The sequence below is a fragment of the Oryzias latipes genome, chromosome 23 (assembly GCF_002234675.1).
Source record: "Oryzias latipes chromosome 23, ASM223467v1".
NCBI classification, from domain to species: domain Eukaryota; kingdom Metazoa; phylum Chordata; class Actinopteri; order Beloniformes; family Adrianichthyidae; genus Oryzias; species Oryzias latipes.
Window position 1 is genome coordinate 10,036,240 of NC_019881.2, and position 18,017 is coordinate 10,054,256.

At 43.9% G+C, this 18,017-nt stretch overlaps 1 protein-coding gene across 9 annotated transcripts in view; it reads right to left on the reverse strand.

The window, feature by feature from the left end:
• Window positions 1-8,590: 8,590 nt before the first annotated feature.
• Window positions 8,591-18,017, reverse strand: part of osbpl8 (oxysterol binding protein like 8) — a 101,426-nt gene continuing 91,999 nt past the window's right edge. For 6 of the 9 annotated variants that reach the window (XM_023952604.1, XM_023952606.1, XM_023952605.1 and 3 more), the window contains 6 exons: window positions 16,234-16,370; window positions 15,978-16,163; window positions 15,373-15,526; window positions 14,404-14,506; window positions 11,832-11,937; window positions 8,591-11,759 (listed from right to left, as the gene is read on the reverse strand). In XM_023952604.1, the coding sequence (XP_023808372.1) occupies window positions 11,627-11,759; window positions 11,832-11,937; window positions 14,404-14,506; window positions 15,373-15,526; window positions 15,978-16,163; window positions 16,234-16,370 (819 nt within the window). In that variant the 3' untranslated portion in view covers window positions 8,591-11,626. The remainder of the gene's footprint in view (window positions 11,760-11,831; window positions 11,938-14,403; window positions 14,507-15,372; window positions 15,527-15,977; window positions 16,164-16,233; window positions 16,371-18,017) is intronic. The other 3 variants (XM_023952609.1, XM_023952607.1, XM_023952613.1) reach the window with 1 other exon arrangement.

Consider the following 18,017-nt stretch of genomic DNA (forward strand, 5'->3'; position numbering starts at 1 on the left):
TCCTGGATGACTAAGTAACTATATTAAGCTGGGCTGCATGGTGGTGCAGTGGTCAGCATGCTCATCTTCTCAGGCGCTGGTTTGAATCTCAGTGAATCTGTGTTGTGTAGAGTTTGCATGTTCTCTTCTGCTTCCAGCTTCCACCCACAGTCCAGGAACAGGCTTCACAGATTGATTGGAGTCTCCAGACTGCAGAGAAAATGTAACAATCATCCAAGCAGAGCTGTGACGACTAACTTTTATAACAATAATTGACAAAACTTTAACAGAAAAACAGCATCTGCTGTTCTAAATAAAGCTGGTTTAATTTAAAGCAAACAGTTATGCCCAAACTGCATTTAGAGTTTTTTTTCTGTTTTATCCACTAATCAGAGTTTGAAAGGCAGATTAAATGTTATGCAAAGAGAGAAGAGCATTAAAGGAGCAGAGTTTGAATTTTTGAGACATGGACCGAAGCAGATAAACACCTGAAATACGTTCAACAAAAAACTACAACAAAAAACTACAACTGTCATGGACATTCAGTTGGAAATGATGTGAGAACATTTTCATGCAGAATCAGGACCAGGATCACAGAAGCCCCAGAGACTGCTGTATCATCTAATCAGAGCTGAACAGACTATGTCAGACAGATATTTCTGCACTTTTAAAAGTTTGGTTTTTGGAGAGTAGTTACATGAAGATCACATTCAGGGCTGTGTTTTTGTTGAAACTAGAAGCCACCTTTGGTGATGTTCAGCTGAAATGTTGGAGGATGCTACAAACTGTGGGTGCTCTGCTGCTGGACAACAATCAAAGATGGTGGAGGACACAGCGAAACCCAAGTGAGCAGAGACCTGCAGAGGCGGTGAGGGCTCAGCACATTGTTTGCAACACAGACGGGCTGGCTGGCAACCCGAGACGACTGTGCTTCAAAACCTCTGAGTCATCCCCGCCTTTCTCTGACTGCTGCACCCTCCTTTTCTTCCTCAGCTCATTCAACAGAGCAGCGAGGAGTCAGGCAGGAGACGGAGGAGAAGCAGACTTCCCAGAGGTCACCAGCGTATAGAGGAAAGCAGCAGGAAATATCTCCATCCCTGACAGTCACACACGTACATTTATTACCCTAATTGGTTGATTGTGTTTCTGAGGACTTTAAGGAGTCCATTCTTTAAAAATGGGAAGTAAAGATTATTCTGATCATTAAGAATTTAAATAATTTAAAAGAAGGCTAATAGTTCAGAACAAAACAAGCTCTGTGAAATCAACACAAGAACATTCAGGACTAAAATAAACATTCGTTTACTCCCTGCTTTCAGGATGAGAGCATTTTTTTATGATTACAAGAAAAAAGAAACACAACTGTTTATTTAAAAAAAGCAACAAAACAAAGCAGAGGAGAATTGTCTGCTAGTTTGCCTTAACTTGTTTAATTTGATCAAAAGTTAAACATTTGTGTCTGCACTGGAGACAGGTAGAAATCAGCTTGCACCTTCATCATCATCAGCATCATGTTCTCTTAATAAATACATAAACTGATATTTTTAACTGGATCTGATCCTGTTTTCCACAGCAGGGATGGGAGCAGCATTAAATCAGATCCTGTCCTTTTCCCCGCTGAACACCTGAGGACGGCCTGCTGTCGTTTTCTCAACAGCTTTCACAGAAGACCCACTGCAGACTGTAGCAAAACTTCAGCCCACCATCTGACATCTTTCCAGGGGAAGGGAAATGTTTGCAGTGTTGTTGGTCTGTCGGTTGGCTCGTCTCTGCAGCATCGTGTGGACTTCAGGAGGGTTTCTCTGTGCTGGAGTTTCCCTTCTGTAAACATGCAGACTTCAGGGAGTCTCTCCTCCTCCTCAGCCTCCTCGGTATTTCAGAGATGTTCTGGATGATGGTCAAACCACAGAACTTTATCTAAGAAAGCTTTGTGTAGTTCAGGGTATTTATCATCAAATCCTTAGATTTACTTTTTCCAACCTTTCACAAAGTTCTCCTTTATTTTTCACCATGTCTGACTCATGAAAACTAACATTAGAGCAGTTTGAGAGAGCTGTGAGGAAACAATGGTTATCTCATAGTTGGTTACGAACCAGAGCTGACATTTAAGAAATCCAAAAGTTTTTAAAACTTCTAGAAAGCTAGAAATTTTATGGCTTCTAGACATGTCACGACTCCCATCCTCCCATTGATGGACGTCTGCACCTCTGAAGATGATCAGAAAGTCATTTCAACAATGACAGGTGAGCGGGTCAAAGCTGGCGTACAGTGAAAGAGTTGAACCCCACCCGATTCCTTATTTGTTCCCCTCCCTCTGCAGCTCCGACAGTTTTGGTCTGTTGGGAATTATTTCCACTGGAACGTCTGAGCGTTCTCCTTGAAGGACATTTGGAAGATCTGACATAGGCATTTGTCCAGACAGTGTAAAGCACACACATTTATCCTTAGCGTCTGTGAAAGTCAGGAATTTGTGCAGGACATCCAGGTTCTTCCTCATCAAACTGGTTCTTCCTCTGTACTCTGCTGTGCAGCCATGTTGGAATAGGAAGGGTTCCTCCCTAAACTGTTGAGAACACTGAACTGTCCAAAAAACCTTGGTTTGCTGAAATATTCAGAGTTTTTTTTAATTAGGAGGGAGGGGCTTAGCTGCAAAAGACAACCCCGCACTATGATGCTCCCTCCACCAAACTTCTCATTCTACTGAATTTAGGTGAGCTAAATCATTTCACATAATCTCAGAGCTATGTTCACAGTTACTTTGCATGTTCAAGCAACCACTTTCTATGAAAAGTCTATGTAAACATGCGTTTCGGGCTTCTATGTTAAAAACTCTTGCATTCATGCGTCGTTACGTGTTTCTACGATTGTTTTGAGGCTCTACATAGAGTTGTGAAAGAAAAAGCCTTTATAAATAATAATAATGGATTCAATTTTTCTGCGCTTTTCCAGACGCTCAAAGCGCTTACATTGTGGCCATTATTCATTCACTCCTCATTCATACTTGGTGATGGTAAGCTACGGTTGTAGCCACAGCTGCCCTGGGGCAGACTGACAGAGGCGTGGCTGCCATTTCGCGCCTACGGCCCCTCTGACCATCACTGGGATCATACATGCACATTCACACACCAGAGGAGCCACACTGGAGGCAAGGAGGGTGAAGTGTCTTGCCCAAGGACACAACGACATTTGGCTGGTGGGAGCGGGGAATCGAGCCGCCAACCCTTCGATCATTGGACGACCCGCTCAACCACCTGAGCCACTGTCGCCCCCTTACACCAGATGTACACTGCTCCGACATTTCACATCAAGCCTTTTTCATCTGTGAGAACATACACTACACTAGAACATACACTAGAAGAAGAAGCCCCTCCCTGCTTGACCAGTGTGAATGCTATGGGCTAAAAGCACGTTCTTGAATGCGTGTCTTGATTTGCATAAATGTTTGTTTTGCTGCTCCACAGCCATTTAGAATAATTAGCTGAAACCATTTGGATTATAAGGGGTGTTTTCCTTCTTCTTGGTAGTTTAGTTACTGTTAAAAAAAAAACTGGATTTCTTTTGTAGTTTGAACCAGCTGAGGTCCAAATCCCATGTGTTTGTTCAGAGGAGGAGGTGTGAATGGAGTTAAATATTGGGAAATCTTTGAAAATAACCCCCATTTTGCTCTAATCAGACTCACACTGGTCACTGCACCACAGCTGCTCAGTTACAGGAGCAAACACATCAAACCGGATTGGAAGAAACTTTCAGCTAAAGTGCAGCTGTTGCGAAATCTGAACAGGCCGGGTGGTGTGGATGGCCCACATGAAGCCATCTTTGGTTTCTATGGTGATGCTCAGCCAAATGACGGAAATCTGAGATGGGACCAGGGAGTCTATATGTGCAGCAAGGAGGTGAAAGCAGAGGCTATAAGGAAAACATCTGCATGACACGTGCCCCCCATTCGCCTCAGGGCGGATAACTCCATCCAGCTGATGGAGCTGTGGACAGAAGAGGAGGCACAGCAGCATTAGGATTTGCATGTAGGATGATCAAAAGGAGAAGGCTGCTGTGAGGGCTTCCCTGCATTAATTGCTGCCTAAAAATAGCCATGGCTCTTCCGACATGGTCTGTTGTTTGGTATTGCAGACTGTTCAGAGGAGCAGATCCAGTGTCTGTGGGCTTGTGCAGGCTGCACAAGCCACAGAAAAAAATCATAATAAAAAGCTGGCAAATCGCTGGGCTAATCCGTCCATGAATGAGAGCGGCTCGCTGCAGCAGTTCTTTTATGCTCAGTCGATTCCACTGGGGATCAACACAAAGCTGAGCCAGCAGCCAGCCTCACCTCCACAGCCCCACTGCACTGCAAGCACTGCAGATCGCCTCATTATGTGTCTGTTAACCCATCTAAGCCCACGGGCTAACACAGCTGGGTGACGTCACACAGCCTCTGGCGGCTGGGCCTGAGGTCCTCCACATAGAGACACAAGTCCTGCAGCGTCAGCCCTGCTGGGGTGTCGAGAAGCTCTTTGTTCCTTCAGTGAACCTCCTGCTTAGTGTTCTGACCTCTACAGAGGACACCGTCTAAATGTGACAGGAATACTTGCATGTCAGTGGCATGTCAGTGGGATCTCCAATCCCACTGACATGCCGACCAGTGAGGAAGCAGAGGCTGTGGATGCATGAGTGGTCCATCACCCAGCGCCTCAGGGGGGAATGAGGTTTTGGGGCTGTCTTGGATAAAACACCCTTGATACACGTGACAAAGTGGGGGCTTCATGAGAGTTTGCCCATCCATGTGCTTTGTATGTACATATGGTGAAAGCATTCAGTCTTGACCTTTACAATGTTCTGTGGGAGGCGCTCAGAGAATAAGGGGTCCGGGGCCCCCAACTGAGGCCTGCCAACTCTTTTTGGTGCATGTTGGACTCTAGTCAGAATACCAGACAGAACTTATTACCACCCAGGAGCCAGAGGGAGTCTGGTTTAGGGGGTCACTCAGGATTTCATCTCTGCTTTTTACAGATGATGCCGATCTGTTGGCTTCAGTAAAACGGCCCCTTCAATGTGAATTAGGACAATTCACAGTCAAGTATGAAGCAACTGGAAAAAGAATGAGCATTTCCAAGTCAGAGGCCATGGTGCTTGACCATTGACTGTTTATTTCGAACTGGACTGAGCGTGTGTGACAACACCTGTAGAAAATGCCTCACCGAAAGCGGGCATCACAGACTTTTATTGAGGCATCTGATTGGTCAGTTTACAACTGTAATAAACTACAGAAAAAAACTACAGAAAAAAATAAGAAAAAAAGAGGATTATCAAGATGTTAAAAAGAAGGTATCTAATCAAATTCTAAACAATAGAATGACTGAGTAACTGTTGTTCTTTTCTCTATAAAAGTCTTAAGGATTCTGGATTCTTGGAGTCAGCAGGTTGGAAGAATCACTCAGTCCAGTTCTCATATACTGTCAATGATCTTGACCTACGACGAAAGGGGGTTTACCCTTTCCACGTGGGTGGAGAGGTCCTGATCCAAGTGAAGGAGTGGAAGAATGTTGGGGTCTTGCTCACTGGTGAAGGAAGGGTGGAGCGTGAGACTGACAGGTGGGTAGGTCTGTCTGCCTGTCACTTTGGGGGCGTGGCAGAAAGGATCAGATCCTGGATCCTTGCATCTTTAGTGATTTTTCTGTGCAGGTTGTCTCTGTGTTCTCTTGGCAAGGATAGGGTCTTCCCTTCCCCTCCTATTATCACCCCCTACCCCCCCTCTCTCTATCGTCCCTCTCTCTTCTTCCCCTCTTTCCTTTTCCGTCCGGTCCAACACCAAAGATTTTCAGACATGATTGAAATTAATAAAGTTTGGCCTCAATTACAAAAGGGGTTTATCCAGACATACCTTTGGTTTGTCTGAAGATTAATAACCCCTCTTGTTAAAGTAAAATCTGTCCAACACAAGAGGCCCTCAGCTCTCATCTGTCTGCCCAGCTGTTGGACAGGACAAGTTTAAAAAAAAAAAAAAAAAAAAAAAAAAAAAAAAAAAGGATAGGGTGAGGAGCTCGGCAACTTGTTTACTCCTCCATGGGGTCGATTATCTCCTCCAGGTGCCTTCTGTACTTCTTCCCTAAGGAAGAGCCAAAACAAACTGAATGAACTGCTGTATGTTTCTCAGTTAGTCTGGGAGCACCTGGAGGAGGTTTCTGTGGAGAAAAGAGGTCTGGACTTCTTTGCTTGATTTGCTGCTGCCACGATCTCGCTCCAATCAAGAACAAAATTTCTGAAAAAGTATAAAAGTTTGTTTTTTCTGAAAAAGCCAGAAATAGTTTAAGCTAAGACCTAAAAGATGAAGAAATGATTTAATAATATTTTTGATTTTGGAGTCAGAGGTGTCAAAAGTTATGATTTAAGGTTGTCTTTGTGTGCCTTTCCATCTGGTGACATGTGTTCATGAATGCACCATGGCAGCTTCTCAGCTGAGCTCTTCTTTATCACCAGGCTGCAGCATCTTTTTCCTAACAGCCTGTTGTCATGACGATGCAACAGAGGACAGGTCTTAGTAGGCCATGGATGAATTAAAACAAAAACAAAAAAAGACTTCTAAGCAGAATCTAAGTATTCTTTGTTCTGTTTGTCCTCATCATTTCTTCCATAAACGTCATCTTTGAGTTTTTGTTTCTGTCAAACGTCTCCTCCTTTCTCCTCCCGTCTCCTTGCGTCTGCCTCTCCAGCCTTGATGAAAGTGATGTCTGCTAGCAACAGCTCCCTCCCATCCATTCAGCACGCGGATCGGCCAACTATAATGTTGTGAAGAGGAGGAACTGGCTGTGATTGGAAGAACTGGAAAAGGGAGGAGGGCTCTGAAAGGTTATCAGCTGATCACAACGACTTTGCTAATCTTCAAAGATGTGTTTCTACAGAACCCTGAGCAGCATCCAGCTGACAGAAGAAACGGAGAAGAGCGAGTCCATAAAAGCTTTCTCCAAAAGAATCTGTATAAAAATACTTTTTATTAATCTCATCTGAATGAGTTTAAAAGTTTACACTATTCATATAAAAATCCCATATTGTACCAGATGGTTTTCCTTACAAATTTAGGCTTTGAAATTCCAGAATTGGGGAGACCCGTGTGTATGAAAACCTGATCAGTTTGTATTCACTTCCAGGTTGATTAACCCTTGTGCTATCTTAGGCACTTTAACATTGGGAGTTGGGTCATCTAGACCCCACAAGACAGTGTGCTGAACCTTTTTTCTTCAATGATTTGTAATCTTCACTGGTTTCCATGGATTACATGAAAACCTATTCACATTTATCCACCTTTATCATGGTAGGGAGAAGACGTCAATGCAAGGGTGGGGCCATAGGATAGCACAAGGGTTAAAGCAGAACCTAACATTAGCATTACAACCCATGTTTGCTGATCCAAAATATAACCTCCAATGTTTGACTTCATTATTTTTCTAAAACAAAAAGCATTTGGTGCAGATAATTAAACTTTGTTGTCACTGTCACACACCGTCATGTTGTTCTATAAAAGCTGCATTATTTGAAGAGACAGCTGAAGGAAGTAAACAAATAAACACAAAGACAAAATTATATATTTAATGGGATAAAAAGAAAAAAATTAAAAAATTTACAAAGAAAAATACTTCAATAAAATCAATATTAATTTTTTTTAAATAACTGAGTAAATGAAAAAAAAAACAATAGGAAAAAGGTTCATTTTTACCATGAACCCTCTTTGTCTTGGTGACTCTTTTGTTGTGTGCGTTTCAGAGTTTGCTCATAGATTTTACAAGTTACACCTTCATCCTCTAGTCGTCTTCGGTGTCAGACGTTCTGCTGTTACCTGAGAGGAACAGCAAGGACAACCCCTCTGCTTCATCACTGTATTTGGCTTAACAAGTGGAGTAAAGTATAGATAAAGCAGAGATGCTGCAGCTTTTTCCATTTATCCCTTGTGCAATATTATGGGGTCCAGATGACCCCACCCTTACATTGACGTGTAATCCCTACCACGACAAAGGTGGATAAAGGTGAAGAGGATTTCATGTAGTCCATGGACACCAGTGATCACAAATCATTGAAGAAAAAAGGTTCAGCGCACTGTCTTGTGGGGTCCAGATGACCCCACTCCCAATTTTAAAGTGCCTTTGATAGCACAAGGGTTAACAGTCCATCTTCTGATGGAAGTACAATCTGCCGTTTGTTAAAATGTTAAACTACTTCGACTGAATTAAAATAGAAAACTATTTTCAACTTTCATGCAGTTTTTATGAGATTCAGGAGTAAAACACTAAAATAAATTAAATATAGGGGTGCAGTGGGAGTGGGGGGTTTGGCTGTTTTACATTTTTGGGAGAATTATACTGAAGCTCTTATAATATTTTTCAACAAGCCAAAGAGTAAAAGAAAATCACAGTTCACTGTGAAAACTAACCAGCCCAGAACCAAGCTGGGAGAACATTGCCCTCTGATGCTGGAGGAGCGGCGTTACACTGAAAACAAACGCTTTGTTTACTTACCGGTAGTTACTTTTCAGGCAGAACATCAATTTTCATTAAATAATTATTCAGTCTATAATTAGATTATAATCTCCTTAAGTATGAAAATAACCAAATGCAAGACAGGAGAGTCAAAGTAATTTTGTTTTTATTCTGTTACATGACCATAAACTTCCAGGATGTGACAGTTGCCATGGAGACAGTAAATACGCTCTCTAATAAGAAACAGGCTTTTGTGTTTGTGTAACAAAGACTGAAGTCAAGTAAAACCAAAAAAGATTAAAATCTGAAAAAACATCAGGACGACAAAAGAGTGACCTAAAAACATAAAAAAAACATAAAAAAAGAGAAATAAATAAAAGGTGTAACTTTAGACAGTGAAGGACGCTCCTCTTCACAGAAAACAATGAAGGGAACTCTTCTTCTTGGGAGCAGTGCAGGAGGCTTATCTTCACAATGAAAGACACTGCTCCTCACACACACCGTAAAGGGTGTTCCTCTTCACAGATTCAATGAAAAGACGCTCCTCTTCACGCACAGTGGAAGCCGCTCCTCTTCACAGACACAATGAAGGGTGCTCCTTTTCTTACACGTTGGTGAGCAGGCTGCTTCTCTCTTCGTGAAGAGTTTGGGGACCCATGGGTGCATTACTATGCAAACGCTTAAGGAGAGAAGGTGGGGGGGGACTGGAAGAGGTGGCAACCTCTCAAAGGCGACATATGGCACGTCCACCTCTGCTCGGCCCTCGCCACCCACTCCCCCATCCATTCAGACTCTAGAAGGCACTGGTTGCTCTCCACACCCAAATGTCTGCACTCAATCATGAACATCTGACAGAAACACCAGAACAGGTGCACTCGGGCCAGCCGGGTAACTTCAGGGACAGCTGCCCTCCTCCCGACACTATCTGTCTTCATGGCTTAACACTCTGCTGACGGTGGAGGCAATCCCTTAAGTAAACATGGACAAGGCGGACTTCATGACAGGCAGAAATGAACACAAACCAGAGACAGTCCTTTTGAGAGTTAAGATCTGGAACTTCAAAAAACAGGAGGATGTTCTTTTGAGGGCTCCAACGTGATGCCTTCAATTGTTTCAATTACTGGGGTTCGCTCTGTCCTCAGACACTATCCTGATTTCTGATATCCAGGAATCCTCAGGAGATCCGAACTTTAATGTCTGAGCTAATCCCTCCGATAAAAGATGAAGGCACCAAACTGGAGCCACGCTGCGACCCAACAACGATGAGGCTTTGGCTCACCCGGAATATCCGTGACGAGAGTTTCCTGCTATTATTTTGCTCATCTAACTATAGATGGAAACCTAGAGGGCGTAGTTTGACCGGTGGCTGCTCTGGATATTTACACAGTGAAACCATCTCTACTCTACAGTTCAGCTGCTTCTTGTCCAACATTTGTAATGAGCGGCGAATAGAAAATCCCTACAAGTCTATATCTTCTTACAGGTAGATTATTGATTGAATTACACTAGTTTTCTGCCTAAAAATACAGGCTCAAATGCGCTGGAGGAGAAGAGCGGCGCTCTGAACTGGACCTGTTCTAGAGCGCCGCGGTCAGGCAGTGAAACAGGAAAGGTGGCGGTCTGGAGAGTCAGGTGGCTTCCTGATCCCGTCTGCAGCGGCAGTGAGCTGATGCAGTAACTTGGTAAAGTGGACAGTTCTTCACAGTGTCAACAATTCAATCCCCCAAAGATGGACACTTTAGACTTTGGTTAAGATGAAGACACTCGTCTGATTGAGGGCTATAACCCTGAGCCAGGACAGAAAGTCTCCACCCATGTAACATTTTCTGCTTTCAAAAAATCAAACATGCCAAGATAAGAACTGCTGCCAGTTTTTCTACTCTCCCCATCACTGAACTGTCTCCCTGACTTGTTGAATATACTAGAAGTCTCTATGGGGAATCAGGACGAAGGAGAGTTTCAGTTCTGGCAGCTTTCATGGACAAACCAAAGAAAAAGAGCAAAAATGATTGTTATGATTGGGAGAAGCGGACTTTTACCCACAAATCTGTTCGACGTCTGACCAAATGAACAGATGGTTTTGATCTTTTGGAGACACAATAGCCAAACAGGAAACATTTTACAGAGTTAGAATGACTGTATTTTGGAAAATACATTTAAAATGTTTACTTTTAAAACCAAATCTGCTAAAAGAACACGTACTACAACAAAATCAAAGTCTTTCAACCTGAGTGAAACATTTCCTGTTCATATGTTGTGTCTTCAATGAAATGTGAAGAATTTATTTTCATAGAAAACTTGGAAAGATGGAGAGTTCTGCTGCAGAAAGCTCATAAATCATTCAAACATCCAGGTTTATGTTGTTACTTTGGTGAATTTACCAGACAGCTGCAGAAATTGAAAGAATGGAGGCAAACTGAGGGTTTAGATCTGAGGCTGAAAACCAAAGCAGCTGTTGAAGGTCTCAGAAATGCCAGTATTTTCAATCCTGTCCCTCCAGTATGGCTGATTGGAAACACAGGGAAGCTGCTGCTGAATTTGGAAGATACGCTGGGAGGATCAGATTAACACGTTTAAGGAGGACAGTGCACTTGTGCCTTGGAACCAAACTGTAAAAAAGGCTACAGTTGAGACTACAATGTACAGCTGTGAGAGTCTGTGTCCGCCTCTCCCTCTGTTCTCCTCTCACGATGAAAGCTACAATCTAAGAACACAAAGATCCAAAAGCCGGACTGCTTTGATTTCTCCTCAGTATGCTGCCGTTGCTCCTCCTCCTCCTCCTTATGCTGCTGCTGCTCGGAGCGACCGTTCACAGAGGACCAGGGAAGTTAAATCACATTTAAAAAAACATGAAAAGGATTCTCACACTTCCGTCTTACAATCTGAGTGGTGCTCCTCTTTGGGAGTTAAAAGATTCCCTTTCGTTTGAGGTGAAATGATAACGGGCGACATTGCCCCGCTAAAAAGAAAAAAAAAAGAAAGGGAAGGCTTCCGTCTCAAATCTGCCGCCCTGCAGAGTTCAGAGGAGAGGTTCCTCAACTCCTCAATGTGGAATGAACTTGTGAGGAATAAATTAGCAGTTTTTTAAAAACACGCTTCACTTTCATGGGTTTCACATAGACAGAGAGGGCGGTCTTTCGTCCGTTGCCGTGAGCCGCTTCGCCTCTCTGCCAGCGTTCTGGCTGCTACTTGAAGACGTAGTTGATAACGACCTGAAGGATGATGAGGAAAGCTATGACCACGTAATCCCGCTGCTGCAAGAAGGAGCTGGCTTCCCCGCGGCCTGCTGCGGTCCGACTGCGCAGCACAGTGATGCTCCTGCAGACACACACAGGAAGGTCAGAATGGTGGCGTGCACAGGAAGTGCGAGCGTCTGAACACTTGTCTCACCTGTTTATGCTCTCCTGTGTCTGCTTTATAGATTCAATGGCACTTTGGAGCTCCCCAAGGTCTGCAGCCTTCTTCCTCAGGCGGATGGTGTGTTTGCTTTTGTGTCCTGGAAGGTCAGAAATGTAAAATATATTTTAACCACAAATGATGAAACACAAAGTTAGGAATTCCTAATCTGTACTGATTTAATAAAACAACAATTTTGGGTGATAATATTGCAGGATCTTTGTCTTTTTCTTATGAAAGAATCAAGTTATTTATTACTGCCAAAACCTGAATCTTAAAGTCAAAAGACCATCATTTGAAGAAAACTTCTCAGATATTTTATGTCCAGCAGGAACAATTATTATCAAGAAAGTCTTTTAATATTAAATTAATGTTAGTTTGAGAAAATATCTTAGAGATGTGATTTGTGTTTTCTTAAACTAAGACCATTTTTCTGACCCCGTTGGTATATGTTTCTTTGCCCATTTTTTTTTTTTTTTTTTTTTTTTAACCTTGTCCTGTCCAACAGCTGGGCAAACAGATGAGAGCTGAGGGCCTCTTGTGTTGGACATATTTTACTTTAACAAGAGGGGTTATTAATCTTCAGACAAACCAAAGGTATGTCTGAATAAACCCCTTTTGTAATTGAGGCCAAACTTTATTAATTTCAAACATGTTTGAAGATCTTTGGTGTTGGACCGGACGGAAAAGGAAAGAGGGGAAGAAGAGAGAGGGACGTTAGAGAGAGGGGGGGAAGGAGGGTGATAGTAGGAGGGGAAGGGGGATAAGACCATGAAGCAGCATAAAGCAACAAGTTTACTGGTTGTTAATCACCATGGTAAGGCTCAAATGCAGTACAAAAAGGGCGGAGCCTGTCCACACACACACCCAAGTGTCAAACACACCTGCTAGCTGCAAAAATGTCCATCTGTCGACATGTACACAAAACAGATAGTGCTCACACGCATACTTATGCCTTAAAACCAACTAGTGTGAAACATTTCAGTCATTCACTCACGCAAACCGCCAGTGCAAAGGTGAGCCAACACCCGTGCTCAGGTGAGTGCTCATGTTCTTCTAAAATGGATGGTGGAATGTGTAAAGAAGGAGGGAGAGTGCCCAGCCATCCCCACCCCAAGACCCCCACCGCAGCAGCAGCGGCAGCCGGAATCCCCCCCACGCCACACGGAAACCGGCAGGGAACAACCGCCGCCCGGGCGACCAAGCCCGCCACCCAGGCCAGGGCCAGCAGGACCGCCGCAAGGCCCCCAGAGCCAGAGAGCAGGGAGGCACGGAGGGAAAGAGAGGGCCGCCCCAGCCCAACCAGGAGAACAGCCCCCCCGCCGCGCCGGGAGAGCCCAACGCAGGGCCCCACCGGAGAGGGACGCCCACAGCCCCAGACGAGCACCCAACCACCACCCAGGAGTTCTGGGCATCCCCCCGCCCCAACCCCAGGTACGAGCCAGGACCCCCCAAGGGAGACCCGCTCCGCACTCCAGGCAGCCATCCGCCCGGCCCACGGTTGGTCCAGGGAGGAGCAAGGCAGGGGCCCGCCGCCCCCGCCCTGGAGGGGGGAACCCCGGGGAAAAAAGAGGGCCCACAAGGGGTGTTGTAAATATGGCCCGACCAGGCTCGGCCACAGTTGGAAATTTGGCGGGGCCCAGCGCTCAGGAGCAAGGACCAGAACCCACCCCCCAGGGACACCAACACCCCCGGCTCAGATGTAATGTGAACCCCCCCACCGCGCGGAGAGAGCACCGCCGGGCCCAGGAAGCCGGCACCCCGGGGACACGGCCGCCGTTGCAAAGGGGCCCGTACCCCCCACCAGGGAAGAGGCAGGGGACAGATGGTCCTAGGTCCCACCTTCCTTGCAAAATGTGTGTGCGTGTATGTGTGTTTAAGAGGGTGTGTGTGTGCATGTGTGTGTGTTTATGTTGGGATGTATATATTGAGGGGGGAGGGGTGTGTGTACTAAGGGGGGTGCAGTTAAAATTGGCGGGTAGGGCACTAAGGGGACATCTCCTGATTACTCAGTGATGTCCCCTCACCCCCCCCACCAAGGGGCCCTAAATGTCTAAGGTGCGGTTAAAATTGGCGGGTAGGGTGCTAGGAGGACATCTGCTGCTTGCTGGCAGTGATGTCCAAGCACCCCCCCTACCAAGGGCCCTACATGTCTAAGGTGCAAATAAAACCGAAAGAGGGGGGGGCCACTCCATACGGCAACCATAGGAGGGGGGCCACTGCCTAGTAAACCCCCCCCCCCAAGGCTCATCGCAGGCTAAGCCCCCCACCCCCTCACCCTATTATGAGGTTATATGAGGAAGGGGGTAAGTTGTAGTTAGTAAGTTTTCTTTGCCCATTTAAAGAAAAATCTGTCGATGGGGGAAGAATTTGTGACTTATGTCTAAACGGGCCGTTTTTGTTGTGGGACATAGATGTTCCTCTTACTTTCTGCTCATAAGGAAAGCTTATAAAAACCTTAGTTAGCATGAAGGAGCACAAAGGTTTCAGGTGTTTTAACTGCTTGTGTTTTGACTTTCACAGAAACAGCAGAAAGGGTTTTAGACGGATGGGGGTGGAGACTCACGCTCGCTGCCAGATGAGTCTTGGCGGTCGGGTTCGGGTGATGAGCAGCCGCTCTCCGGGCTCTTGGGCTGGTCGCTTTTGTGCTTTCTCTTAGGCACCGTCACCTGTTCACATTTACATTTAACAGGATTATTTAGAAAATGATTCATGAGTCAATTTTCAGTCTTAAGTTTCTACATAACTAATGATTAAAAACAAAAAAAAGATTTGCCGCTCTAGGACTCAGATTTCTTTCAAACCAACCAAATGAAGAGTTGCCTTCATCAGTTCCTCCAGAGGAGAACACAACAGTTCCTCAGATTACTAAGACACTAATTTACAGACAATTACAGAGGAGCGTTTCCATTAATTAGATGACTAACGGCTGTGAGTCGGTGTTTGTAAGACTTTAAATTAAAGGACTGGTTTGTTGATCCTTAAATAACAATACCATTCCAAAGAGCAAAACACTGGTTGGGTGGTAAAGAGTCTACTTTTTTACTTTCACTTCATTGATAAATTGGTTTTGACGAGAAGTCATTAGATAATTTGTATGTAACAAAAACAGCTTTTTAGCAGACAAGTTAGCGATTTTATTACCAAAAGCTGAAGAATCAATGTGATTGAATCTTTTCTTTTGAAGGTTAGACCAATACAAATGTATTTTTGTCTCATTTAGGACTTTGGTTTAAAAATGATGCACAACACAAACAGTGTTCGCTTCAGCCACAGACCACAGCAGCAAACGTTTCCATCACTTTGACACCAGCGTTAAAGGTGTGCACCACACAGCAGACCGACAGGAGAATGAAACAGAGGTTGCTGCAGAGGAGGGTGTAAATGAAAGACCGCTCAGAAAGCAAAGACAGAAGGAAACGGATGGAGGAACATGCAGAGATGCTGATGATGACAAAGTGAAGACGGTACAAAGGCGGCTGCGGCGGCAGCGGCGAAATGCTCTTTAAAAAGAGGGTTTTTTTGGTAAACCTACCTGGCACTTGCAATTTTCTCTGCGCGGCCCCTGGTTACTCAGACTAATTACACTGCCAGAACGTACCATGGGGGTGCGGTGCCGGACCTTGGTCTGGATGCAGCCGTCTTTCTCAAACTGGATCAGGTCGTTGAGAGGATCCCAGGGCCTGGTGCTGACGGGACAGAAGCATTGACATGGACCCAAACTGTTTTCAGAGTGTGTCACTGATCCTGTCATGAATTCTGACTTCTGATTTAGTCTCAATCCTCCAACATTTTTACACAGTCAACTCTACACAACACAGATCTTCCACCAGGTGGCGCCTAAACACTTGGAAATTATGTGACTTGGAGAAAAGCTTAAATCCCCACTCCAGTGAAAATGGTGTTTCTAACATGTTCTTGTAGTATTTTTCTAATGAGAAAAATAAGATTAAAACTGCATTTAAAATGCTTTGAAAATAGATCAGAAGATGATCAGAGTTGGGCTTTAACAAGATGAAGTGGACCTTTTTGTAAATCGCACAGAGAGTAAGGTTCTGTGCAGTCCTACTCAGATCTGTGACTCTGTTTGGGTCAGTGTGTTTGCCGTGTTCTGAACTGATGCTGCATCTTGGCACTCACTCAGCATATTTATAATGCCACTCTCCGGTAACAGGGTCCTGCTCGAACAGGGCGGGGACCCACTCCTCACATTTGGCTTTGCGCTCGCGGGCAGACTTCCTCTGAGCTTCCTCCAGGATGAACTTCTCGTTTGTGGCCTCCGTCTGGTCCTTGTTGTTGATGGCTCGGGTCACCTGCTGCCACAGCCTGATCCAGAAGCACACAGTCAGGTGGAGAAAGCAGCAGAAGCAGAAAGATCTCCGCTTTGGGAGCAAACCTTTCAGACTCAAACTCGCTCTGCTCCTCCAGTGGGACGGTACATCGAATCAGTCTGCTCTGCCTCAGCTCTGATGTGGGGTTCCAGAAAGTGTCCATTGTCCCGGTCTTCTTATCGTTGATGAAGATCTCACTGTCCTGTGAGAAAATACCAAAAACCAACTGAGCAGAAGTCTAGGGCCAAAACTCTATTGGGCAAGGCTGCTCTGCAAATCTGTGTATGCATTTATATACATATATGATAAATTTGATTGTTTATTGAATAAAATCAAATAACACAAAATCATCATTTGAAATGTTTTACTTAAATACACAGACCTATCATAAAAAAGCAGACTGTAAAGTAAACATTTCTTTCAAAATAATTTGGTAAATTTAGAGATTTCGATTAAATAAGGGATAATGCCCGAAGAGATTTCCATTAAGTAGATTAGGTTAGATTAGACTAGATAACTTTTTTTATCCCACGATGGGGAAATTCAATTATCCGCGGCAGCAAGGAGGACATTCAGAAACGACAGCAAAAAGGACATCAAAAATGACATTCAAATTAAGTAATGGATAACGCCAGACGAGATGTCAGTTGGGTAAGGGATAATGCCGGACGAGATGTCCATTATCAGACATTAACGTATAATGCGGAAGCCTAAAAAAGGGATGGTTGAATAAAATGCGTGAAATAATGGACACCACATTTATCCCCTTTATCCCGCTTTTCCTATGGTCACTTACAAAATAAATACAATTGTAATCAATTTTTTGTCATTTATGTGTAATTTTTTCGGTTTAAATTGCTAATTCACAAAAAGCAGACTATTTGATATGTTGTTATGGTAACGGCACTGACCTTGACTGCAGTGGCTAAGAAAAGCTATATGTGCTGGTTGTCACAATGGGTTAAATAGAGCTTGTTTTTGTCCAGCTTGTTTTTGTCCAGATGATGAAGCTAAAGTTTGTTTCAAAGAAGCCAAAGCAGTTATATAGAACACTTAAGCTATGCGACAAGAGCTTTTTTTAGCAGTGCGTTTTCACTGTGCATTATCACTTTTTAACACCCAACAGCCAATCAGAATCGAGTATTCACCTGGACCATGGTCCAGGTGAATACTCGAAAAATGTTCATTCTCCCACACCGCAAAGAAATGGTGACGATATAAGCCAAATATATTAAACTTCAACACCATATCAAAATATTAAACAGCACTGCTGCTAGAGACTAGACAAAAAAATAAGTAAAGGATCATTCACTTCGTAAGAACAATTACATCAAACCTATGTGCAAAAACGAGCAAATGTAATTTCTTAGTGAGCATAACATCGAACCTACAGTGGTGGACAAAATTGTTGGTACCCCTCAGTTAAAGAAAGAAAGTCCACAATGCTCACTGAAATGACTTGAAATGTTCAAAAGTAACAATAAATTAAAATTTATTGAAAATTAAGTAATCAAAATCAGCCATTACTTTTTAGTGGTTGATTAACAATTATTTAAAAAACAAACTAATGAAATAGGGCTGGAAAAAAATGATGGTACCCATAACTTAATATTTTGTTGCACAACCTTTTGAGGCAATCACTGCAATTAAATGGTTTTTGTATTTGTCAATGAGCCTTCTGCACCTGTCGACAGGTATTTTGGCCAACTCCTCATGAGCAAACTGTTCCAGTTGTCTTAGGTTTGACGGGTGTCTTCTTCAGCTCCTTCCACAGATGTTCAATGGGATTCAGATCTGGGCTCATAGAAGGCCACTTCAGAATAGTCCAACGCTTTTCTCTGAGCCATTA